We start from the raw sequence: 27887 nt of genomic DNA, 5'->3' as shown, positions 1-27887 counted from the left end.
ATACAGAATTCTTGCAAAAGTTACTGGGCTCCCGGGATAAAGTTACTTCTCCTTACATATTCTTGTGGCATATGAAATGAAACATGATAGCATATTGAGTCATATATGAAGCTCTAATCTTTTACAAAAGGTATTCCTCCATAGACGGCCTTCAAGCACATTCTGAGGGTGCTCTTAGTTCTTGGACCGAATGGAAAGTTTATAGAGATGTGAAAGGCTTACACAACTAAAATAACAGAAGATAAGATTACAATAACAACTAAAGAATAGCTAAGTTTAAAAACAAAAGGCCAACCAAATTTGAGAACTTGTTGGCCTCATTTACATACTAAGGTTTCTATGGGTGGAATTCATAATGCAAAAACTAAGACAATACGCGCATGAATGCAAGCTGATATGAGATCCATGATTCACTATCACATAAACTAGAACATAAAATTACTACTGACAACAAACAATGTGCAGATTAATATTGCCATACAACCCAAGGTGCATTCTTTAGCATGATTTTGCAAAAAAAGCAACTTAGTGCACCAAATAAATAGAGCAATTACATTAACAGGTTTCCTCGTGTTTGCAAAACAGGAAAAAATTGCACATGGACAGAAGGCTATATAAACTATTAGTCAAATTATTTCTTGATATCCATAGTGCTCAGACCTTTCCGGTTTTAAACTTTAAAACAGCCTGATCAAATGTGCCTCTAACGTGCTCGCAGATAAGCATTAGATCCTGACATGAATCATTCAATACCTCTCTTGCTGGATCCCCTGCAATAGAAGACCACTAAATGTTGCAGAAAAATCTTAACATACCAAAACTCAAACAGAGATCCACAGCATTTCTCAGAATAGAAGTGTATAAACATATGGAAGCATAAAAAGACTATTGTAAATTGTTTGAAAGGATTCCCAAACAGTCATATCATACGATGTACAACACCCAAGGGTGTGGCTTAGTGGTCAATGAAGTGGGTTGAGAACCATGAGGGTTCAAATCCCAGCAGAGACAAAAAACACTAGATTTCTTCCCATTTGTCCTAGCAATCCGTCTGAACCTTGGTGGATAGAGTTACCTAGTACCTGTTGTTGGTGGGAGGTGACACGTGTTCCGTGGAATTAGTCCAGGTGCGCGTAAGTTCGCCCGGACACCAGGGTTATGATTTTTTTTTTATCATACGAGGTACATAGGCATGCTGTAGAAATATCTAACAACACAATCTACTGCATGAACCAGATCAAATAAGCTGAAAGAAAAAGGCGAGTTTTTATTGGGAAGGGCATCAAAATATTTTCTACAGCAAAACCAAATGGCCAGAAAGTCCTGAAGCAGCTATTTAAAAAGTTCATTATGAAAGTTTTCGCCAATATCAAGCATGTTATGTTAATACGGAAGCAGGATGCAAATTCCAGTTATAGATAAAATAAGTTCAAAAAAAAATCAGAAAATATAAGCTTTTCTTTTTATAAGTTATAGAAATATCTAGATATTTAAGCTTTACCAGTAGTCTGAACCCTTATATTCACTCTAGCATCAGAGGGATGTGGAATGCTGTAACCACAAAATGTTACTCTGGGACTGCAAAAAAGTAGATATAAGTTAATCATTGTCCTAAGCTTGTTGCATAAACCACTCTAGAAAAACTAGGGAGGGTGAGGCAGGGTGGGGGGGGGGGGGCAAACAGAACATGTCAACATGCAACAACATTAACATAAGATCAGTGGAATGTAACAAAATGAGATAAGGAGGCTATCTATTTTACGAGTTGAGTAATAATCTTCAAGCAAAATTCTAAAAGATAGTTTATATTAGTACTTGCAGTGATTACTGAATAATGAAAGAAGAAAGGAAAGAGGAAGAGATGAATTACTAACTCTTGATTTAGAGTAAATCTAACAGCATTTGCCAGTGTATGGTCCTCATCTGTCAGCGAGAATGTTGCTTGTGATTGATCTTCGAATGAACCGTGCTCCATGACTGTTTACAGAAATGAGGATAATTTGAAAATAATTACCAAATTTTTGAAAAAAATGTAATCTATAATCGAAACAGAAGAAAAGAACCATATAAGAAGTGAGATAAGAGTTGTCAAATTGGGTACGAAAGCAAACTTCTTTCACCTGACACATGTTTCTCCTGACTAGTGCTTTCAGTGAACTATTATCTAAAGAGCAAACAATATTATACTACTATGTTTTGAGAAAAACAATACTGTACTACGATTAGAAAGCAGTCAAAACCCCAAGGACCTTAATTATGTGATTCAATGTTTTACAAGACCAAAGCATAATCAACTATGAATGTTTAGTCAGTGTTGTCAGAGGCACAAAACATGTTGAGTGCTTCGCCTCGCTTAACGAGTGGTGTCGTCATCAAGACTCTAAGACATACTTTTCCTTGTCATTTAGCGTAATCCCGAAGAGGTGGCACTAAACAACTGATATGCCACTTATCATAATCTTTTTTTCAATTTCTTTGTCCATATACTTTTTATTCATGCTTATAAGTAGTAGACTTCATGCCTAGTCAAACACCTTCACATAAATTGAGACGGAGGGAGTACTACTGTTCAAACAATGACTAAGATCTCATAGCAGGCCCGAAAGCTGTTCATCTCATCTAATTTTTTTCAGAATTAATGCATTATCCCTAACATGCTTTTATGCCTTTAGATCTTCAATATATTTCTTATTCAATATCTATTTTTTCTATTTCATCAAATTAATCGGACTACACATACATATTTGTATGTTTTCTCCATTTGTGCCTTTCTTCATTAAAGTCCACGCTTTATTTACGCTTTGCACTTAAAAGCCCCAATAGACCTTAGAGTTTTTTGCACTTTTTGCCTTTGATAACACTGTTCAACTAGTCAGAGGTACTGCTTTTCTAGATTTGGATCATATCAAAAAATATTTCAACAGACTACAGAGGACAAAATGTATGAAAAAACATGAAAAAGTGCCAAAAGAAAGGTAACTTGAGGAAACAAGTAACCGCATATAAAATAGCAGTAGAAGTAAATGTAGTATCCAAGCAAACTATGTCTTGGAGTTCCTTGGCCAGTGACGCACTATTTTGGAGGCTATGGGTGCAATATTGTCACTGCATGACTCAGGTTTTTTAAATATTTTTTCATTTGAACAAATCAATCACCTACTCCTCATTCCCAAACTCTCTTCCTGTACCCAAGATTAGGACAGGATATATTTTGTAACTCACCAAAGGATATTTTTTGATTGGTAAAAGTGTAAAACATATCACATCTAATATAAGTATGAATTTCAAAAGAGACTATAAGAGGTCATTTCATAGCTGGTTAGAGTTATGCAGATATTAGTAATGTAGAGATTAGTTATGAGGGAATCTACGTATTATCTTATGCAGGGATTAGTTATTCATGTATTAGTTATTCCACTTTCTATGTTGCATAAAATAATACATGGATTCTCTTATAACTTATATATGTAGTAGTTATGTAAGTTTCTAAATTGCAAATCAAACAACGTATTAATTTAATACATGAATAACTTACCTGTAACCAGATACCCAACGTGGTATTACTTGAGCAGGATTTAATACCTGCATAACTCACCACCAAACCAGCTACCCCTAATTGTTCTATGTAATATATTTAACCATAGTCCTACCATTTCATTGATAGTCTCACTACATTGTAGAATGCAAACTGCAAAGTTTAGCTTTTCCAACAATGATAATACAAGCTAAGAAAATCTGAAATTTTAACATATGCCCACATAAATGAGCGGATATGCATTCTGTGTCAAGCCTACTTTCCTCGTGTTTTCAGATTCAGAAATCAATGAAACCAACATGAAGCAAAATAATTTTTTCCTTCAACTACGATTTTCTCAAAACTCATTTCAATTTATTTTTTTGGTTTCTCAGCCGGTGTCCGGTACCTACATATGTGTCGGGAAGTCCCACCTTGGGGCAAAGTTCTCACTAACAAAGGTGACTCCATAATGAGTACTTACCACTCCACCACAACCTTTGTTGGTAACACTTTTTAAATCATTTGAATTACCAATTATGTAGTTTTTCCAAAAATGTAAATTTTACTCTTTCAAGAAAAATCTATGCCCAAATAAACAAAAAAAATAAGATGCTTTGACCCATTCACCTAAATTGGGACAAAGAAAGTACTACTACATAATTTAACCCAATTAACTAAGATTGTGAAATTATAATCAAGAAACTTGAATCTTTGAGTAAAAGAGGGAATTTTCAGCAATAGAGATGAAAATAAACACTTAGAACAAATGGGTACCTTAATTCAAGGTCAAAGATGTAAACTTTGATGCTCCACCACAAGCAAAAGAATCTAACAGAGAAGTGATGGCAAAAGGTCCAAGAGAGCGAGAAATAGTTTAGGGTTTAAGAAGGGTTTAGCTGTTTAGGGCAAGACCTAGGTTTACTTATTTCACTTTTTATTAAATTAATTTAGTTATAAAGTGAATATTCAACCAAAATAGATTATTTGTTTAGAGGGTGTTTGGATTGGCTTATTTTGAAGTATTTTTTGACTTTTAGGCTATTTTTTATGTTTGGAGGTGTTTGGAAAAGATAAAAAAGTGCTTTTACAAATAATCTATTTTGGTTGAATATTCACTTTATAACAAAGTAATTTAATAAAAAAAGTGAAATAACTTAGATGAAATTAAACCTAGGTCTTGCCCTAAACAGCTAAACCCTCCTTAAACCCTGAACTATTTCTCTCTCTCTTGGACCTTTTGCCATCACTTCTCTGTTAGATTCTTTTGCTTGCGGTGGAGCATCAAAGTTTACATCTATGATCTTGAATTAATGTACCCATTAAGTGTTTATTTTCATCTCTATTGCTGAAAATTCCCTCTTTTACTCAAAGATTCAAGTTTCTTGATTATAATTTCACAATCTAAGTTAATTGGGTTAAATTATGTATTAGTACTTTCTTTGTCCCAATTTAGGTGAATGGGTCAAAGCATCTTATTTTTTTTTGTCTATTTGGGCATAGATTTTTTTTGAAAGAGTAAAATTTACATTTTTGAAAAAACTACATAATTGGTAATTTAAATGATTTAAAAAGTGTTACCAACAAAGGTTGTGGTGGAGTGGTAAGTACTCATTATGGAGTCACCTTTGTTAGGGAGAACTTTGCCCCAAGGTGGGACTTCTCGACACGTATGTAAGTACCGGACCCCGGCTGAGAAACCAAAAAAATAAATTAAAATGAGTTTGAGAAAATCATAGTTGAAGAAAAAAATTATTTTGCTTTATGTTGGTTTCATTGATTTCTGAATCTGAAAACACGAAGAAATAAGCTTGACACAGAATGCATATCTGCTCATTTATGTGGGCATATGTTAAAATTTCAGATTTTCTTAGCTTGTATTATCATTGTTGGAAAAGCTAAACTTTGCAGTTTGCATTCTACAATGTAGTGGGACTATCAATGACATGGTAGGACTATGGTTAAATATATTACATAGAACACTTAGGGGTTGTTGGGTAGATGGTTTGGTGGTGAGTTATGTAGGTATTAAATCTTGCTCAAGTAATATCACGTTGGGTATCTGGTTACAGGTAAGTTATTCATGTATTAAATTAATACGTTGTTTGATTTGCAATTTAGAAACTTACATAACTACTACATATATAAGTTATAAGAGAATCCATGTATTATTTTATGCAACATAGAAAGTGGAATAACTAATACATGTATAAACTAATACATGAATAACTAATCTCTGCATAAGATAATACGTAGATTCCCTCATAACTAATCCCTACATTACTAATATCTGCATAACTCTAACCAGCTATGAAATGACATCTTAGTCTCTTTTGAAATTCATACTTATATTAGATGTGATATGTTTTACACTTTTACCAATCAAAAAATATCATTTGGTGCTTAGTTAAATGGAAAATCTTGGCAGACCAAAATAAATTCTAGTAGTTTGGCTGGAAATTGAACAAATCAAACCTTAAATTTTAAGGTATTTTGCCTATTTGAAATTTGAGTTACAAATTATATCCTATCCTAATCTTGGGTAAAGGAAGAGAGTTGGTGTAGGTAGATAGCTGATAAAAATGGTCTAAATATGATGAATCCTCTGAATATGAATACAAAAGACTTTATACAAAGACTTGGGTACAGGAAGAGAGTTTGGGAATGAGGAGTAGGTGATTGATTTTTTCAAATGAAAAAATATTTAAAAAACCTGAGTAATGCAGTGGCAAGAGGCAATAATGCAATATTGCACCCATAGCCTCCAAAATAGTGTGTCACTGGCCAAGGAACTCCAAGACATAGTTTGCTTGGATACTACATTTGCTTCTACTGCTATTTTATCTGCGGTTACTTGTTTCCTCAAGTTACCTTTCTTTTGGCACTTTTTCATGTTTTTTCATACATTTTATCCTCTGTAGTCTGTTGAAATATTTTTTGATATGATCCAAAGCTAGAAAAGCAGTACCTCTGACTAGTTAAACAGTGTTATCAAAGGCAAAAAGTGTAAAAAAACTCTAAGGTCTATTGGGGCTTTTAAATGCAAAGCGTAAATAAAGCGTGGACTTTAATGAAGAAAGGCACAAATGGAGAAAACATACAAATATGTATGTGTAGTCCGATTAATTTGATGAAATAGAAAAAATAGATATTGAATAAGAAATATATTGAAGATCTAAAGGCATAAAAGCATGTTAGGGATAATGCATTAATTCTGAAATAGAAAATATCAAAATAGATGGCAAGGGTAGTATATTTTGCCATGATTTGGATAAGCTTTTTTAAGCTGCTTATAAGCTGAAAACTGCTTATTATAAGCTTAAAAAAAAGCTGGGTAACCCAACTTATTCTTTTTTGGCTTATAAGTTGTTTTAAGTAGGGTGGGCGTTCGGTAATTCTGTTCGGTTTCCGTTTTTTATATCGATTTTCGGTTTTAAGATTATGTGTACCAAAAACCGAACCGCATTAGTTCGGTTTGGTTCGATTTTTGGAAATTCGGTTCGGTTCGGTATAATAATTTTGGGTTTTTCGTTTTTGGGCCTGTTTAATGGGGTAAATTTTGTTTGTAAATTGGACTATTTTTTAAGGATAAAAATTAACTTTTTTAAACTCAATCAATGAATTCATAATAAATACTACTAACTCCATTTTCAATATTTCAAGATCCACACGCTTCCAAAAAAAAGCAATGCAAAATTGCAGATAACGTTGACTTGATGACTTCTATTCCGTGACATTAGTTTTTGACTCAGCCAAAAAGTAAAACAGATCTATATTTTTTGTGTTTCACCGAGTAGCATTATGCTACATAGACTACACACAGTCACACACTACAAACAGATCTATTTGTTCAGTGAATCTAGTAGCATACGTAGTAGACAGAGAGACTAAAAACAGTAAAACCAACAACTTCATGAACTCATTTCACAAAATCAGAAAAAAAAATCAGAAAGGGAAGAAGGACAACAAAAAATAGAAAAGATAAAAAGAATACAGTACCTTAATCACCGCTGCTAGCTGCCGTTGGTTCGCCGATGGTTGCTTCCGTTTACCACTGGATTTCGCCGCCGTTGCTGATGGTTCGCCCCGATTGGAGATGGAGTTCGCCGGTTCGCCGCCGCTGCTGTAGATGTCGCCTCTTAGCCTTAGGTTATTTTAGATTTTTTGTGTTTTAGACTTTAGTCTCGTTACTCTCTTGAAAATTAGAATTAGGATTTTTAGTTTTTTACATTTTAGGAAAATGCAAATTAGGAATATGAAAATTTTTAAATATATACAATAAACTAATTAATTTATTATAAATTTAGTCCTATTTTATTTACATAAAAAATGATTAAAATCATAGAAAATATATCGGAACTATACACTGACTATATAATATAAATTACTTACACATGATTTATATACTAAATATACATTATGATACACTCAAAAATTAAATATAATTTGACTATACATGAAATATACACTAAATATATATGTATATACAATGAATGACCATTTTTTTTTAATAATTATATTGGCCGAATGACCACCGAATGTAATTTGCCCGTAGGAATATGCTGCCCAGTTCAGTTGGGCTAATTTTAATTCATATTTGGGCTTGGGCATTTGGGCCTATGTATATAACACATATATGTATAATAATTTTTTTTAAAAAGTATTATAAATTTCGGTTTAAATCGAAAAACCGAATTATGTAACCCCAAAATCGAAAATCGAACCAAAATATTAAAATTATAAAAAATAAATCAAAATCGAACCGAATCGAAATATTTCAATTCGGTTCGATATTTTAATTTTTCGGTATTTATGCCCACCCCTAGTTTTCAGTAGGGCTGGGCATAAAATACCGAAAACCAAATTACCGAACCGAACCGGCTATTTCGGTATTTCGGTATTCGGTATTTCGGTTCGGTATTCGGTACCAAAATTGATATTTCGGTATTTCGGTTTCGGTATTCGATATTTCGGTATTCGGTAAATACCGAATACCGAACTTTTTAATTTTTTTTTATTTTTTTTTTACAAAAAACTGGATAAAAAATTACCAAAAAAATAAGAGTATAGTAAGAGAAAACTATCTCATTTTTTCATTTCCCTTACCATTTTCATTTCAACTTTCCCACGTTTACCGCATATTATATGCACACTTACACGTACATTATGGATAACTGCTAAAATTTAATTCACGTACATGTAAAAATTATAAATTCTAATTTCAAATTTATGCAATTGATTAAGAATTCTAATTTCACTTTGCATGATTCCCACGTTAGTTATCTACATAAATTGTTTGGTAGTTACATTGAAAACGAAAGATTCCAACTCTTTCATATCTTTGCATGAACTAATTAATAATTAGTGCAGTGATGTAGAATTTTTGGATAATTCAAAGAAAAACATATGTATAAAAATTATGTATGATATATTAGAGATTTTTGTTTTCACTCTTTTTCATTATTTTTATTACATTGTAATATATTTTTTATTCTGTATCGATTCATAAATTATTTTCTCTTTGTTTACGATGTATCATTTCTCCTCCGTAGAATGTGGCTTACGAGCAATTTTGATTTCGATATTCGGTAAGTTAAAATGCATATATTACTTAATTATGGTGTAGTAATAAAAATGTAAGTTAAGATATGTATTCTTTAGGTTAATGTAAATATTAAATGCGGATAAATTTTTATTGTATATTAACTATTAAAAAAATATGGTATTACCGAATACCGTACCGAACCGAAGTTTGATTTACCGATTACCGAATTACCGAACTGAAGTTTGAAAGTTCGGTATTTGGTATATACTTTGAATTACCGATTACCGAATTACCGAACCCAAACTTTAAAAATACCGAACCGAATACCGAATGCCCACCCCTAATTTTCAGCTTATAAGCTGTTTTAGATAAGTTAAGTCAAACAAATTTAATTATTTTTAGAGCTTATTTTAAGCACAAAATAGCTTTACGTTGGCCAGCCAAATACTCAAAAAAATCTGAAAACAACTTATAAGCAGCTTATAAGTTAATCCAAACGGGCTCCTAATTTCCAACTTCTTACAAGTCTTTTTAATTAATAAAAAAAATCATTATTTTGTAGAATTTAAATGTATTTAATATTATTTTCAATATTCAAGTTCTTTTTATTAAATATGATTAGTATGTATATGGTTGAACTTAGACTAATTTTTCTATTGTCAACCAGAAGCAACAACATAAAAGTCGAGATTATAAACTAATTTTTCTATTCTCAACAACTGTTAATTATATCAAAAAATTTATTATTATTATTATTTTTATTATCATCATTATTATTATTATTATTATTAAAATTTAAATCAAATAAAATATTAAATATTGGTATAATTAAATTTTAACATGATCATTTGAATATATTAAAAAATAAATTCAAATAAATTAAAAAATATTTCACTAATTAAAACATAAATTAATAGTGTATAAACGTAAAATAAAATAAAGAATTTATCGTGTAAAAATGAAGAGTAAAAATTTTAAAAATTTATTTGTGTTATTTTAATAATAAGAATAAGAATTTTATTCTTTAGTTTTACACAATAAATTTTTTATTTTATTTTACGTTAGGCTTAAATATTTTGGGATGAGCTAATATTAAGAATTTGAATAAATAAAAAATTGTCTTTTAGAACAAATAGAAGAATTAACTAATTAGTAAAATAGTTCAATCCAATTAAATTTGAATTGAGAGTATTTTTAGATCAAAAGGTGAAAGAAGGGGTATTTTTGAACCAAAAGCAAATGTGAATGTATTTTTAGACCAAAAGGAGAAAGAAGGATATTTTTGAGCAATTTTCAATATATTAGGAGTATTCTTCACCTTTTTTCTTTATAAATAAAAAGCATAAATCTATAGCCAATAACAGATTCATGTACGAAGTGCTTTTAGAACTTTTCAGTGCTGAAAGTTATTTTTATAAATAAGCAGTTGAGTGTTTGGATAAAAGTGTTTATGCTGAAAATAAGTTGTTGATGTGTTTAGCAAATAAAATATAAGGGATATAAAAGTAATTTCCTTGGTCAACGAAAATAGCTTTAAGCCCTCCAAAAAAAGTTAGAATTTCCAACTTTTCATTTTTGGATGACTTTAAGAACTTTATGACTTAAATTTAGCATTTTAAGTTGATAGTCAAACACCATAATAAACTAAAAAGGACCATCCAAATGGGATGAGCATCTTAATTCGGCATATTCCTAAAGGCGACTAGAAGCATTGATAGATTAGAACAATTCTATCGAAGAAATGTGGCAGTGATGAACTAATTGGGTCCTTTTCCCCAAATTAGCTATATTTTTTTAAAAAAGTAAAAGTTTTATTATGTTAGGTAATATAAAGTCTTATTTAGATATATAGTGTGATTTTTCCTTAATATTTAAACTAATTCAAAGTCCAAAGCATGGTTTTGGGCCAATTTTAATAGAAAAATTACTTAATTACACAAACATTCCTACCATATATATTAATCTACTTTATAGTTTGAAATTATTACATATTGTCTCACTAATTAATAATATCATACCAAATTTCAATTAAGATACACCACGCCTTCCTATTATTTCAAAATCTCCAAGTTGCATTTCAGCTTCCCTCTCTAGAAAGCCCTAAAAATATGCCCCTTTTCTGAACCCTAACAAATTATGGCCGCTTTGGCCGCCGGCCAACCATCACCGACGGCTACACCGCTAACTACGAACCATATGAACTTCCCCCTCCTCACTCAAACTCGTCGTGATACTCAACCATCTCTATCATCCACTTCTTCCTCACCAAACTTCGCCCAAATCCTTATGCATGGAACCTCTCCTAAAGCCAAAGGTCCATCCATACCAATGAAAGAGGTATCGTACCTTGAGGGTACCCCGGTGGTGCGCTGGACAGCCACAGAAGTGTTAAGAATGGAGCAGATGGAAAATGTACAAAATGCTATAGTGGGTAAGTTTTCTTATGGATGGCCGGAGTTGCAAGAGTTGAGAACAATCATCCCTCAACAGTGTGGAGTGAAGGGAAAGTGTGATATCGGTCTCTTGAGAGACAGACACTTACTGATAAGATTTTCTCTAATGGAGGATTTCATCAATATTTCCTCGAAGGGTGCCTATTGGTTGAAATCTAAGGATGGTTCTACATATCAAATGAGGCCATTAATTTATACTTCTACCTTTAAGGTTGAGGAAGAAACATCAATAGCCATGGCCTGGATCTCTTTCCCGAATTTACTCCCAACATATTTTGTGAAAGAATCGTTATTTACTTTGGCATCTGCAGTTGGGAAACCTCTAATTTTGGATATGGCTACCATAAATAAAACTAGACCCAACTGCGCAAGGGTAAAGGTCCAGGTAGATTTGCTATCTGATTTACCTAAGTGTGTGCTGATGGAAATTGAAGATGAGAAGACTAAGGACATCAGAGTTGAAAAGGTAAGAATACAATATGATCATTTGCCAAAATATTGCACACAATGCATGTTACAAGGACATTCAATTGATGACTGTCGAGTCCTGCATCCTGACCTGGTGGCAAACACGGCAAACATCAATGAAGCTGCAAAGAAGAAGGGGAAGGAACATGAGAAGGGATACGATACAAAAAGCAGAAGACAACAGGGATGGACACGCCCCTACCAAATATATGTTCCTAAAGTTCTATCAAGTGGGAAAGTTGTTACTTATCCAGGAAAAAAGGAAAAAGGAATAAACAACAATAAGAAACATGGTAAATTGGGGAGTGTTGTTTCGACCCATAATAATTTTGCTGAGTTAGGAACAATTTTGGAAGAAGAAGCTGATAATGTAGAATGCAAGGGAACAGATGAAAAGAGCAAGGAGGAAACAAGGCAGATACTAAAAAATGAGCACGAAAGTGAGAGTGAGGTGACTGATGAAGGTCTCTGTGTTATTAATGAAACAGAGCCTAACAAGAAGGAAATTGAATCGACTGATCTTTCTAAGAATTTTGAAGAAACAAGAGCAGATTTACAACAAGTAAATAAAGATGGTATCAGTACTAATGAGGAAGACATACTTTCTGACAATGGACACGACTCAGGATTTAATTTGGAGCAGACAAAAATGATCCCAGTCAATGAAATGCAGGGGATAGAAACAAGTGGGAATGATATGCAGATTTCAACAACAGGCAAGAAGGAGTTGGAGAAAAACCAGACTTCAAAGCTTGCACATTTGGATCACAGCCACGAATTCTATCTTAATGATACAATGAAAGATGGTGATCTGAGCATCTCAATTGACAATGGAATAGGCTCATTTCCTCCGCAAAGGGAAGTGGGCATGGATTTAGCAGTGGCACAAGTGGAAATGAACAGCTCTCAGTCATCAATCCACCAAAGAAAATCTTCTCCTTTGAAGGAACTGCATGATGTGATCTCTCATCACATACATGAGGCCACTGAGGTGCAAAATGTAGAGGACATTTTCTCTAAAAGTGAAGAAGAAGATTCAGTGGAGCAGATTTTAAGCACTGTGGTCAAAGAAGTAGATCTTTCACCAAGGTCTAAGCAACAAAGTCTCAAGAAAGGAAAGAAACAAGTAAACATAGATGCTATTCCCATGAGAGTGGTGTCAAGGAGAGGTTGTAAGCCAATTTTTAAATAATGATGAAGACACTATTTTGGAATATCAGATCTGTGAAAACACAAAAAGCTTTTCACAGAGTTCAAATGTTACACAGACATCACAAATTTTCCATTATAGCTTTAATGGAACCTTTTCAACACTACAGGCATATCCAGGCATTCAGAAGAAGATTAGGCATGACACATGCCCACTACAACTGCAATGGTAAAATTTGGTTCTTTGTAAATGAAAATATACATGTAGACATTATACAGGATCAGGAACAACAGATTACTGTAAAGCTTTTTTGCAGGAATTGGAAAAATCACTTATAGTAATAATGATCTATGCAAAGTGTGATCATCTTGATAGAATCAGTTTATGGGATAGTCTATACAGTCTGGCTAATCAAATGGAACTACCATGGTTGGTAGGTGGAGATTTTAATGTCATTATGAATGAAGATGAGAAGATTGGTGGATTGCCTGTTTTCCCACATGAATATGAAGATTTTGCATTTTGTATCAACTCATGTGAACTTCTTGAAATAAATTATAAGGGCAGCATATTCACTTGGTGGAATGGGAGGACAGGTAGTGACTGTATATTCAAAAGGCTGGATAGGATGATTGCAAACTCAAAATTACAAGATTGGTTTGCACACCTGGAAGTGCAACATCTATCCAGAACTGGCTCAGACCATGCTCCTTTACTACTTACTTGTGGTGAATTTGCACAACACATAAGGAAGCCTTTCAGATTTTTAAAATTCTGGACAGAACATGACACATTCTTGGAAGCAGTTAAACAAGCATGGAAGACAGATTTTGAAGGAAATGATTTTGTCAGTTTCAAACTGAAATTGAAAAATGTGAAATCTGCTTTAACTCATTGGAGTAGGGCTACTTTTGGTGATATCTTTAAACAAATAACAGTAAGAGAAGAGGTGGTAAGAATTAAAGAGCAATATTTTGAAGATGATCCTACTCCTGAGAATAGGATGGTACTACAACAAGCACAAGCGACTTTAAAAAAATACCTGCATTATGAGGAAGAATTCTGGAGGCAAAAGTCACATATGACTAGTTTTGCAGAGGGTGACAGGAACACAAGATATTTTCATAATATTGTGAAAGGTAGGAGGAAGAGATTACAAATCAGAACGATTAAAAATCAATAAGGTGCTTGGGTAGAAGGGGATTCACTAATAGCAGAAGAAGCTTGCAGTTTCTACCAACAACAATTCTCACAAGAAGCTACCATTCTTGATTTCAATCTGCTAAAACATGTTCCCAATATGGTGGATCAGGGAACTAATGATCAACTGGTAAGCATACCAACTTTAGAGGAGGTGAAGAAGGCTATTTTTGCATTAGCTCCAGACAGTACTGCTGGTCCAGATGGGATGACTGGTACCTTTTATCAGGTGTGTTGGGACATAGTAGGTATTGATGTGCACAGAATGGTGAAAGCCTTTTGTGATGGCCAAACTCTTCCTAAATCAGTAACACATACCAACCTGGTTCTGATACCAAAGAAGAACAACATTGAAACTTTTGCTGATATGAGACCAATCAGTCTCAGCAATTTTATCAATAAGGTCATTTCTAGAGTGGTCCAGGATAAACTGAAAGGCATCCTACCTTCTATAATATCTCCTAATCAGTCTGGATTTGTCAAAGGCAGAAGTATCATTGAAAATGTCCTCCTAACTCAAGAAGTAGTGACGGACATTAAACTAAGAGGAAAATCAGCCAATGTGGTACTCAAGCTTGATATGGACAAAGCATATGACAGAGTGTCATGGAGTTACTTAATCAGAGTTTTAAGGAAGATGGGATTTGCAGAAATCTTCATAGACATGATTTGGAGGTTGATAGCAAACAACTGGTACTCTGTACTAGTTAATGGTCAAACACATGGTTTCTTCCACTCCACCAGGGGGGTGAAACAAGGAGACCCTCTCTCTCCTGCTCTATTCATCTTATCTAATGAAGTTCTATCAAGATCATTAAACTCTTTATTTGAGCATACTGAATTTAGAAGCTATGGAATGCCCAAATGGAGGGAAAATCTGAATCATCTAGCTTATGCAGATGATACAATAATTTTTTCTTCTGCTAATACTACTTCTTTAAAATTAATTATGCAGGTGCTACAATCATATGAGCAATTGTCAGGTCAGCTCATAAATAAAAACAAGAGCTCCTTCTATATGCACAGTAAAGTGTCTAATGATCTGATACAACAGATGGAGAATATTACTGGCTTCAAAAAAGGTACTTTTTCTCTCATATACTTGGGTTGCCCTATCACTCACTCAAGAAAAAGGAAGGCTGACTACAATGATCTGATCAAGAAAATCAAAACGAAGCTGCAGAATTGGAAAGGAAGATTATTATCATTTGGTGGAAAGGCTGTCCTGATCAATAATGTATTAATGAGTATACCAATACATCTATTATCAGCCATCAAACCTCCAAAGTGTGTTATCACTGACATGCACAAAATCTTTGCAAAATTCTTCTGGAACAATAGTGAGGAAGGCAGAAGAAGACACTGGGCATCTTGGATACATCTGTGTAAGCCAAAAGAAGAAGGAGGAATAGGATTTAGATCTTTATTTGATGTATCAAAAGCATTATGTGCAAAATTGTGGTGGAAATTCAGAACAATAAATACACTATGGGCAAATTACTTATGGATCAAATATTGCAAAAGAGATAACCCTCAGACTGTGCAGTGGAAGGGGGTTCTCAAGTATGGAAAGCTATGATAGAGGCTAGAGACAACATAGAGCATGAAATATGGTGGGAACCAAGGAGTGGAACTGCAAATATATGGTTTGACAACTGGACAAAATTAGGGGCTCTTTACTACATCATCCCACAAGATTTTGTAATAGATGAGAGTGTTCAAGATGTAAAGCAAATTATGTTGCAGGGTGGTTGGAATATACAAAAAATGCATCAATTATTTCCTACTGATATTGTGGATCATATACTAGAAGACTTGCAATTTCATGAAATAAATGAAGATTGGGATAAACCAAGATGGATGATGACAACATCAGGTAAATTCAGTTTAGGTACTGCATGGGAGTTACCGAGGAGCAAAGCAACCAAATCAAATGAATATAAAAACATATGGATACAGGGGTACCTTTTAAGATATCTTTCTTTGTATGGAGGTTGTGGAAATATAAAATACCAGTTGGAGATGTTGTAAGAAGGATAGGGATCACTACAGAGGCATCATGCTTTTGCTGTGATCAAAGACAATATGAAACTGTGGATCATCTTTTTGTTACAGGAAATTTTGCAAAAAAAGTTTGGAACTATGTTAAAAATGCTGCAGGCATCACAGCACAGTTCCAACAACTCAAACAACTACTACAAATCTGGTGGAACACAGAGTATCCCTCAAAGTTCAGTAATATTTTTAAAGCTATTCCTTTGGTTATATTGTGGCAGATATGGAAGTAGAGGAACACAGTTATACATGGAGGGAAGATGTCCATCAACAAGGTGCTATATGAGATAAACATGATCATCTATCATTTGTGCAGAATAAGGTTCCCAGGGCAACAAAATTTACCAAGATGCATACCTCAAATTCTTCAATTTTTTGAAGAATACAGGCCTAGAATTATAAGCAAAATAGTGAAATGGGACTTTCCTAAACAAGGATGGTATAAATGTAACACTGATGGAGCCTCCAAAGGAAATCCTGGACCAAGTTCTCTAGCATTTTGCATTAGGAATGCTACAGGTGATCTCCAGTATGCAGCAACAAAAAGAATACCAGATGGTTCAAGCTTGGTTGCAGAAGCAAGAGCAATACGTGAAGGGCTCCAATACTGTGTTACACACACATTGCTGCCAGTAATTTTGGAAACTGACTCTTTGACTATGAAAATGATCTTAACAGAATAGTGGGAGGCTCTATGGAGTATATCAATGATCATAAATGACATCTCAAAGCAGAGGAGGGATAAGGAAGTGAGGGTGGAGCATGTTTTGAGAGAAGGAAATGGACTGGCTGATTTTTTAACTAACTATGCTTTTGATTTTGCAGGAGATCATCACTTTGACAACTTTACTTCACTCCCTGTGAAAGCTAAGAGAATTTTAAACACAGAGAAAGTACACATACCATACATGAGGATTAGACCAGCCAAAGATCATCACATATATGCTTATTAGCAAATGTGAAGACCAACAACAACACACAACATCTGCATAACAGCAGATAAACTGTGGAGCTGCGATAATGGATAATATTTCAATTCTTCCCAAGATGTTTGCAATTACATCACAAGGAATATGGAGGATTTCTACTCCATCCTGGAAGCCTGAATAAATATTCTTTTGACTTTGAATCATAGCACCTGATGAGAGTTTATAGGTGTCGAAAATGGTAAAAAGTCAAGGCCAGAGGATCTGCAGCAGGATACTCTCCATACTACTACATTGGATGTAATACTTTCATCACCTTCTATAATTTTCATATTAGGATAGTTATTTTGAACTTTCATTTCTTTTACCTTATGTACTGATATACTCCTATTTTAATATACTACCAAAATTTTCTTTGGTAGCCAAAAAAAAAAAAGATACACCACGCCTTCAGATTTCAAGTCAGATACATATATCAAAGATACTAGATATATGTTTCTTTGATACTAGATGCATTCTGAAATACATATACATGGAAAGAGAGGGAGCGAGAGAGGGGAGAGGCGAGCGAGAGAGTCAGTGTATCCCAGATACATGTGAATCACATTAGATATATCTCAGATACATTTCAGATTCATTCTGAAATAGAGATACATTGGGAGAGGGGCGAGCAAGACAGAGAGAGAGGTGAGAGAGAAAGGAGAGTAGCAAGCGATAGAGTTAATCTATCTCAAATACATGTGAATCACGCTTGGATTCAATGTAGCTGGAACAAATTACATGTATCTAGCAAAGTAAATATGGTACAAAAGATAATTTCAAAAAACTAAAGTGAAGACACATAATTAGGCACTAAACTAGTGGATTTGTGTTTGCTCAATTTTAATTCACAATTAATGCCCCAAGTCTTTTCCCAAAATTCAGACAAAAATGACCTGTTATTTTCAACCAAAATTGGCCCAAACCCGATATCTCAAATCAGCCCCAACAAATCCAACTCGTTAATCTATATGACGCCCTCTCACCAACCAGATGGTGACACATTATGGAGCCAAAGAAGCACAATCTAAGTCTTCTCGGGTTGAATTGAGGCCTCATTTATTTGCACTTAATAAAGGTCTAAATATGAACAAGTGCATTTGTTTTGATTAAAATTTAACACTTATCTGGTCTGTTACAGAATCATATCATTAAAATTGTGCAATATTGTATATATGATAGTCTAGCTTATTTATAGGGATTTGATTATCTAGTTACCATAGTTAGTTAGTACTCTTCATGTATTTATATCATTGTAATCTTTGAGAAATAAAAAATAAATTCTTTCCATACCTTATCGACACTATGGTATCAGAGCCTTGTCGGATTTGAAAAGGTGGTATGTCGAACTTCACGATTGGTTATCGTCGGAATTAGCCACCGCCTTATTTCTGATTCTTGTGACTTAAAATATAACTTTCACCATCCTTCTAGGGAGAAGCATCTCCCTTTGTTCCGTCATTACCCATAATCTGGTGCCCGGAGGAGACATAAGTGGGTCTCTAGTGCAGGCTTCACCACCAGAGACTTTCTAGTTAGAGCCACACGTGGAGGCGCGAGTGTGGACCAATCGTGATTTGGATTCTTGATTTGGCATCGCCTTGTAATTTCCGACTGACTTATGGCAGTCTTCTAATCATTGGACCAAGTTTTGAAGAATAAGCATCAACAATCAAGTTCTGCGATTTCTGATCATATTTGAGTTAGAATTTCTTTGTTCGCTGCTTTGATCTGTTTTGAGGCACAAAGTTGTTTGAATTTTCTTGCTATTGTTCGTATTTTACTCTTCACTGTTCAATTGGTTTTACATCTGGATCATTTGGTCATTTCATATTTTAGTTTCTGGACCATCTCCTGAACAACTGATGTTTCAGTCTATTTGTTTTGTATCTTAAATTTTGTTGGGTATCCCTTTCAATGGTTTATGTCAATTTGAATTGAACCCTTTGGCTGAGAGTTGGTTGCTTCACTGTTAAGACCTTTATATGTGAGTGGAGCTCTTTTTGAGTTGAGTTAAACAATCAGACTTGTTGGTATGGACATAACTGTTGGGATAACATTTTGGTGCAGAGCTTTGGCAAGTTCACTATTATTCTGATTTGATTTAGTGAGTTTGAAAAAATGACTGCTTCTAGTCCATTAAATGATAAAATGATTTTGATTTCGGTAGAAGAATTTGCTAAATTCTCTCAATATCAGAACTCAGTGAAGGAATCTACTTCAGTTAATGTTTTTACGGAGTCAGATAAGACATGTCTTATCACGTCTTGAAATAAATGGGTGATTGATTCAAGCGCAAGAAATCACATGACAGGTAATCGTAATGTATTTTCTAGCTTTCAATCATATAAAGCACACTCTCTGATTACTGTAGCTGATGGATACTCTTGCAACAATGTTGGATATGAGATTGTTAAACCAACCTCATCTATTACCCTGACGTCTCTATTAAATCTACCAAAGTTGGACTTTAATTTGATTTCTGTTAGCAAAGTCACTAGAGACCTTAATTGCTACATATCTTTCTTTCTCGATCATTGTTTGTTTCGTGATCTTACAACAAATGAGGTTATTAGTAAAAGACATTTATCTGATGATCTCTACATTCTTGATGAATAGGTATCTTAGTTAGTGGCTTGCTCAAGTGTCGTGTCTCTATTTGAAGCACATTGTCGATTGAGACATCCCTCTGTACCTCTGTTAAAGAAGCTTTGTCCTCAATTTCAGAATATTTCTTCACTGGAATATGAGTCATGTCTATTTGCAAAATATTATCGCAACTTAGTAGGTCCAAGGGTTAATAAGCGGGTTGAGTCGGCTTTTGAGTTAGTTCATTCTGATGTTTGTGGATTATGTCCTGTCATTTTAAAAACTGGACAAAAGTATTTTGTCACTTTTGTGGTTGATTTCTTTCGGATGACTTGGATTTATTTTATGAAGAGTGGCTCTGAAGTATTTACTCACTTTTGCGCCTTTTGTGCTAAAGTTAAAACTCAATTCAATGCTCTGGTTCATACTCTAAGAAGTGACAACTCTAAAGAATATATGTCTGAGTTGTTTCCGTCATATATGAGACAACATGATATTCTCCACCAGTCTTCATACATTAATACACCCTCTCAAAATGGAGTTGTTGAGAGGAAGAATAGATATCTACTTGAGACCGCTCGGGCACTTTTATTCCAGCTAAAGGTTCCTAAATAATTTTAGGCAAACACAGTCTCTAAAACTTGCTTTCTAATCAATCGCATGCCATCTACTGTGCTTGTTGGTAATACACATTACAATGTTCTTTTTTTTCCTAATAAGCCACTATTTCTAGTGGAACCTAAGGTGTTTAGAAGCTTATGTTATGTTCGAGATGTTCGATCATCTAATACTAAGTTAGATCCTAAGATATTGAAATATGTTTTTCTAGGCTATTCTCGCCTTTAGAAAGGGTATCAGTGTTATTCTACTAAACTTGGCAAATATCTTATGCCAACTTATGTCGTATTTTTAGAGACAACACCATTCTTCTATGCACTTCCTAATTCTACAAGTCGGGGGGAAGGGGAGAGGGGAGATGAGCGGTTAGCTTATCAAGTCACTCATATTTTGACAAGACAATTTGATGTTGTTCCTCCATCTCTTAGAAGAGATCACCACCCAACTATTGTACCTTTAAGTACCCGCTCTAGCTGTGGTAGCAAGACCGCCTATTGTTCAAGTCCACTCAAGGAGGCGAGAGACTGATGATACTTGTCATACACCAGTTCAGTCACCTAATCCTTTAGAAAATCTTGACTTTCCTATTGCTCTTCGCAAAGGAACACGCACTTGTAAATCCACATATTCTATTGCTAATTTTATTTTCTATGGTCGCTTATCAGCTATGTCTAGATTTTTAATTACTTCTCTAGACTCTATCGATGTACCTTATACAGTGAATGAGGCTTTAAACCATACTGGATGGTCTGATGCAATGCTTGATGAATACATGCCTTAGAGAAAAATCACATATGAGATTTGGTGGATTTATCGAAAGGAAAGAAACTAGTGGGATGTAAGTGGGTCTTCATAGTTAAAGTCAATTCTGATGATTATGTAGCAAGATTTAAGGCCAGACTTATGGCTAAAGGATATGCTCATACATACAACAACAATAAAAACAAAAACAACCCAGTAAAATCCCACAATATGGGGTCTGAGAGGGTAAAGTGTACGCAGATCTTACTCCTACCAAGGTAGGACGACTGTTTCTGAGAGACCCTCGGCTCAATAGAAACATAAAAAGAGGTCAGATAAGGCTAAGAAGTTCAAAGCGATATGGGAAAGCAAATAACGAAAACGACACAGATAAAATAGAGTAACCAAAGTACAAAAAGTAATAGATAATAACAGAAATCAGAGCACAAGAAATTATAGTGCTTTAATGCGCCTACTAATACGGAAGAATAACAAGATGATGTACTAGACTTCTACCTTAATATGAGTCCTCCACACCATCTTATCTAAGGTCATGTCCTCGGTAAGCTGTAAGTGCGCCATGTCCTGTCTAATCACCTCTCCCCAATATTTCTTCAGCCTACCCCTACCTCTTTTGAAACCATCTATGGCCAACCTCTCACACCTCCGCACTGGGGCATCTGTGTCTCTCCTCTTCACATGCCCAAACCATCTCAGTCACATTTCTCGCATCTTGTCTTCCACAGAGGCCACTCCTACCTTGTCCCAAATAACCTCATTTCTAATCTTGTCGCTCCTGGTATGCCCACACATCCATCTCAACATTCTCATCTCAGCAACTTTCATCTTTTAAACGTGAGAGACCTTAACTGGCCAATACTCCACCCCATATTACATAGTCGGTCTAACCACCACTTTGTAGAACTTGCCCTTAAGTTGTGGTGGCACCTTCTTGTTACATAGCACACCGAAAGCGAGCCTTCATTTCATCCACCCTGCCCCAATGCGATGTGTGGCATCATCGTCAATCTCCCAACTGCCTTGCATGATTGACCCAAGGTACTTGATACTATTTTTCTTTTGGATGGCCTGGTCACCAAGCCTAACTTCCGCGCCAACCTCCTGAGGTATCTCACTGAACTTGCACTCTAAGTACTCTGTCTTGGTCCTACTCAGCTTAAACCCTTTAGACTCTAAGGTATGTCTCTAATTCTCCAGCTTAGCGTTAACTATCAGGACTATGTCGTCCACGAAAAGCATACACCATGGCACTTTACCTTGAATTTGTCGCGTCAATCCATTCATCACCAAGGCAAATAAAAATGGACTAAGAGCTGATACTTGATGCAACCTCATCACAACTGGAAAGTGTTCTTAGTCCCTTCCTACTGTCCTTACCTTGGTATTGTCACCCTCATACATGTCTTTGATCACCCTAATGTACGCCACAGGTACACCTTTAGCCTCCAAACATCTCCATAGTATCTCTCGTGGAACTTTATCGTAAGTCTTTTCTAGGACGATGAATACCATATGCAAGTCCCTCTTCCTCTCCCTTTACTGCTCTACCAGTCTCTTCATAAGGTGGATGACTTCTGTAGTTGAGCGTCCCGACATAAATCTGAACTGGTTCTCTGAAATAGACACGTCTCTCCTCACCCTCATCTCCAACACTCTTTCCCATACTTCATAGTATGACTTAGAAGCTTGATACCTCTATAGTTGTTGCAGCTCTGGATATCCCCCTTGTTTTTGTATAGAGGGATTATTACGCTCGACCTCCATTCTTCGGGCATCATTTCCGTCTTAAAGATGACATTAAATAACCTAGTCAGCCACTCCAAACCTACCGAGCTCGCGCTCTTCCAAAATTTCCCCAAGAATCTCATCAGGTCCAGTCGCTCTTCCCCAGCCCATCCTACGCACAACACCCTTAAACTCTTCGACCATAATACTCCTGCAACACCCAAAATCGTGACGCCTCTCTGTATGTTCTAAATCTCCCAACACAACCTCTCTATCCCCTTCTTCATTCAAGAGTTTATGGAAGTATGACTGTCATCTCTGTTTAATGAGGGTCTCCTTTACCAATACTTTTCCATGCTCGTCCTTAATGAACTTAACTTGATCCACATCGCGTGCCCTTCTCTCCCGCGCCCTGGCTATCCTGAATAATTTCCTATCCCCGCCTTTCTCTTTTAGTTCAGCTTAAAGGCGTTCAAAAGCTGCCGTTTTAGCCATCAAAACCGCCGACTTCGCCTCCTTCCTCGCTATCTTATAAGTTTTCCTATTTGTCCACTTCTCCACCTCATCTTTTCTTTCTATCAACTTCGCATACGTCATCTTCTTGCTTCCACCTTTCCTTGCACTTCTCCATTCCATCACTAGTCCCCTTGATGCCGACCACAGCTACCTATCGAGACTCCCAACACTTCCCATGCTACAACCCTAATACAACTATCCATCCTATCCCACATACTGTTCGCATCCCCACTACTATCCCAAACCCCCATATCCTTCAATTTCTCTCCCATCTCCAGGGTACTAGCCGTGGTCAAACTCCCCCATCCGATCCTAGGTCGGTTATCCTCGACCCTATTCTTCCTCGTCATCTTGATCCCTAAATCCATCACCTAGAGTTTATGTTGGGTCGTAAGGTTGTCGATCGGAATGACCTTACAGTCTTTGCATAGACCTTTATCATCCTTCCTAAGGAGTAAAAAATCTATCTGAGTCTTAGCCACCGAACTATGGAAGGTTACCAAGTGGTCCTCCTTCTTTGGAAAACTCGAATGGCTATCATCAACCCCAAAAGCTATTGTGAAATCTAAAAGTAAAACTCCTTCTCCATTTCTGTCTCCGAAGCCAAAGCCTCTACACATATCATCATACACTCTCAAAATAGACCCGATGTGCCCATTGAAATCCCCCCCCCCCCCCCGCGAAAAGCTTTTCAATAGGCGGTATGCCTCCCACTAACTCGTCCAAATCCTCTTAAAAATGCCTTTTATCCTCCTCGCCTAAGCACGCTTGCGGCGCATAAGCACTAATAATGTTCAACGTGATCCCTTCAGCGACCACCTTAATCGACATCATCCTATCAGTGACTCTCCTAACCTCCACCACCTGATACCTTAAATCACTGTCTACTAAAATGCCTACCCCATTCCTATACTTTGATCTACCAGAGAACCAAAGCTTATACCCGTCTACCTCCTTAGATTTGGAACCTACCCATTTGGTCTCTTGGACATAAGCTATATTAATCTTTTTCTTCTTTAGAATCTTGACTAGCTCTATGAATTTTTTTATTAACGTCCCAATGTTCCGAGAACCTACTCTAAGTCTAGACGCTCCTTTAACCCACTTACCCCTTCTTACCCTCTTCCCCGTCCCCGTCCCTGAGTGAGAACATGACCCTAGTCTACCATCACTATCCAAAGCCACGAAAATGTGTATGAACTAATAAATTATTCATAGGTCTAAACTCCGCAAACTATAACTACAACTATATGTGCAAAGAATAGATATGGAAAGATATGGAAACCAGATGTACCAACTCCAATTGAAATGAACCTGGTTGCCGCCGAAAAACACAGTTAACATCGAAGTACTGTTCACGTCGGAGTTACTGTTCACGTGGAGTTACTGTTCACGTCTGACAATCAACTTATGTTTAACCTTATTCAATATAAAGAAAGGAAAATTTGCAAAAGTAACTTGTAGCAGAAAATAGGTTGTGGGTATAGCAGAAAATTGTCCTCACACTTCACAGAAATGAGAGAGTGACACAAAGATTTAGTGTAAATAATTTCCAGAATTTGTGTGTTGGAACTAAGAATGTTGTCTGACTTTAAGCAATCTCCAGCTACCGCAATCTCCAACTCTCATCATATGTTAAATCATATGCTCATACATATGGGGTAGATTATTCAAACACTTTCTCTCCAGTCGTCAAACTCATTTCTATTCACTTGTTCATTTCTCTAGCTGCTTTTGAGAATTGGCCTTTGCATCAGTTAGTTATCAAAAATGCATTCCTTCATTGTGATTTGTAAGAGGAAGTGTATATGGAGCAACCACCCGATTTTGTACTCAGGGAGAGTATGAGAAAAATTGTCATTTAAAGAAGTCTTTGTATAACTTGAAGCAAAGTCCATGAGCTTGGTTTGGAAAGTTCAGTGAGGTAGTTCAAGATTTTAGGTTGATAATAAGCAAATGTGATCATTCACTCTTTTACCAGCAATCAACAGTTGAATCTATTCTCCTAGTTGTATATGTTGATGACATTGTCATCACAGGAAGCAATTATGCGGGGATTTCTTCCTTCAAGTCTTTCCTACATGCTAGTTTTCAAATGAAGAATTTGGGCCTGTTGAGATACATTTTGGGAGTAGAAGTAAGAAGAGAATTTTTCTGTCGAAGAGAAAGTATATTCTTGACCTTCTTGTAGACACTAGAAAGTTGACAGCCAAACCTTGCAGTACTCCAATGGTTCCGAATGTGCATCTTATGCCAAATCATGCTAATCTTTTTGATGATCTAGAGAAATATAGAAGGTTAGTTGGGAAGTTAAACTACCTCACTGTCACTCATCTTGATATTTCTTTTGCGGTAAGTGTTGTTATTAGCCAATTCATGTCTGCGCCCACGACCAAACATTGGAAAGCTTTGGAACAGATTCTATGTTATTTGAAATGAGCCCCTAGACTTGGCATATTGTCTGGTAATCAAGGTCATACTTGTATTGAGTGTTTTGCAGATGCTGACTATGTTGAATCCAAAATTGATAGGAGATCAACTACAGATTATTGAGTCTTTGTTAGAGGGAACCTAGTTTCATGGAGGAGTAAGAAGCAAAGTGTTGTATCTCGATCCAATACAAAATTTAAATACAGAGCTATGTCATAGTCTACATGTGAGATTATGTGGATATATCATCTGTTAACAGAAATTGGCATAAAGCATCATACACCAGCAAAGCTCTGGTGTGATGATCAAGCTGCTCTTCATATTGCCTCAAATCCAATATATCATGAGGTGGAATGTCATTTTATTCGTGAGAAGATTCAGGAAAAACTGATTTTCATTGGTTACGTAAAGACAAGAGAGCAACTAGCTGATTTGTTCACCAAAGAGTTGAATGGAACTCGAGCTGATTACTGTTGTCACAAGCTAGGCATGATTATTATCTATGCTCCAGCTTGAGGTGGAGTATTACAGAATCATGTCATTACAACTGTGCAATATTGTATATATGGTAGTCTAGCTTATTATTTGCGTTATTCGTTATATTCTTTCCCATAACGCTTTGAACTTCTTAGCCGTGTCTGACCTCTTTTTATGCTTCTTTTGAGTCGAGGGTCTCTTGAAAACAACTGTCCTACCTTGTTAGGAGTAAGGTCTGCGTACACTTTACCCTTCTCAGACCTCACGTTGTGGGATTTCATTGGGTTGTTGTTGTTGTTGTAGCTTATTAGTAGGGATTTGATTATCTATTTACCATAATTAGTTAGTACTCGTCATGTATTTGTATCATTTTAATCTTTGAGCAATAAACAAGAAGTTCTCTCCATACCTTATCGACAACATGGTCTAAATATGTCTTAATCATTAAAATCTTGAACAAAGTCTAATTATCATTATGAGGTATTCTTGTGTGAATAATATTCACCGCCGCTCTATCCACAATCATCAGCCATCACCACCACTATCATTGTCTACCACCATTACCGTCGTCAGCCACTATTACCTTCATCAACCACCAATCACTTTTATCATCACAACTAGCATTGTGGCCATGACCACCAATACATCATCAACCACCACACATTCTTCAACCATCAACATCAAACCGTGAACTAGTAACATCAATCAACTACTCTTCATTTGGATATGGCTATCATTAATAAAATTAGATAAGTTGTGCTAAAGTTAGGGTCTTGATTGATCTTATGGCTAATTTGCATGATCATGTTAGGATGAATACCGAAGATTTTAAAAAATGAAGCCCAAAGGGAAAAAAGGAGAAACGAAGGGTAGAACAAAAGAAAGTGGAAGAAAATCAAGCCATAAAAGAACTGTAGGGACCAAATGGTCTTTTTCTAAGAAATTGGCTAGTGAAAAAATTGTCGAGAACCCAAATGAACGAAATGTTGTCAAGGGTAAGATATGTAAAAAATGAAATGGACAAAATATTTCTAATCCACTTTAATCTTCTAAAATCAGAAAGTACATATATAGTTTTCTTAGGATTCAGCTGATCGATCAGCTCAACTTAGACTATTTTGAATTTTTGACCCATTTAAGCTTCAACTACTGCATTTCATACCTTTAACCTTATATTAGCTTCCCTTTCAAACGACGAGGTTGACTCGAAGAGGATTGTTGGGTTTAGCCCAATTTAGATATGGAAAGGAGGAAGTCCAGTTTGAATCGGATGGGAAGTTCATGTAAACGAAGAACTACAAATCAATCTTTATTCTAAAAATTGTTTAAACTTGTGCTTCTTTGGATTGACGTATGACTTCTAATTTATAAGTCAAAATTCACAAGTTAGAAATCTTAACTTATGGTTTCTGATTTATTT

General features: G+C 35.5%; 1 protein-coding gene across 1 annotated transcript; it reads right to left on the bottom strand.

Annotated features, from left to right (window-relative positions):
- Positions 1–409: 409 nt before the first annotated feature.
- Positions 410–7738, bottom strand: LOC129898591 (uncharacterized). Its single transcript, XM_055973183.1, has 4 exons — positions 7514–7738; positions 1875–1977; positions 1502–1578; positions 410–770 (listed from the first exon to the last, which is right to left on the bottom strand). Exons 2-4 carry the CDS (start codon positions 1973–1975, stop codon positions 655–657), a joined length of 294 nt encoding a protein of 97 aa, XP_055829158.1. The 5' UTR covers positions 1976–1977; positions 7514–7738; the 3' UTR covers positions 410–654.
- Positions 7739–27887: the final 20149 nt, after the last annotated feature.

This window comes from Solanum dulcamara, chromosome 8 (assembly GCF_947179165.1).
Source record: "Solanum dulcamara chromosome 8, daSolDulc1.2, whole genome shotgun sequence".
Lineage (NCBI taxonomy): Eukaryota > Viridiplantae > Streptophyta > Magnoliopsida > Solanales > Solanaceae > Solanum > Solanum dulcamara.
Note: the sequence above shows the minus strand (reverse complement) of the source record. Positions and strands in the feature narration are given on the sequence as shown.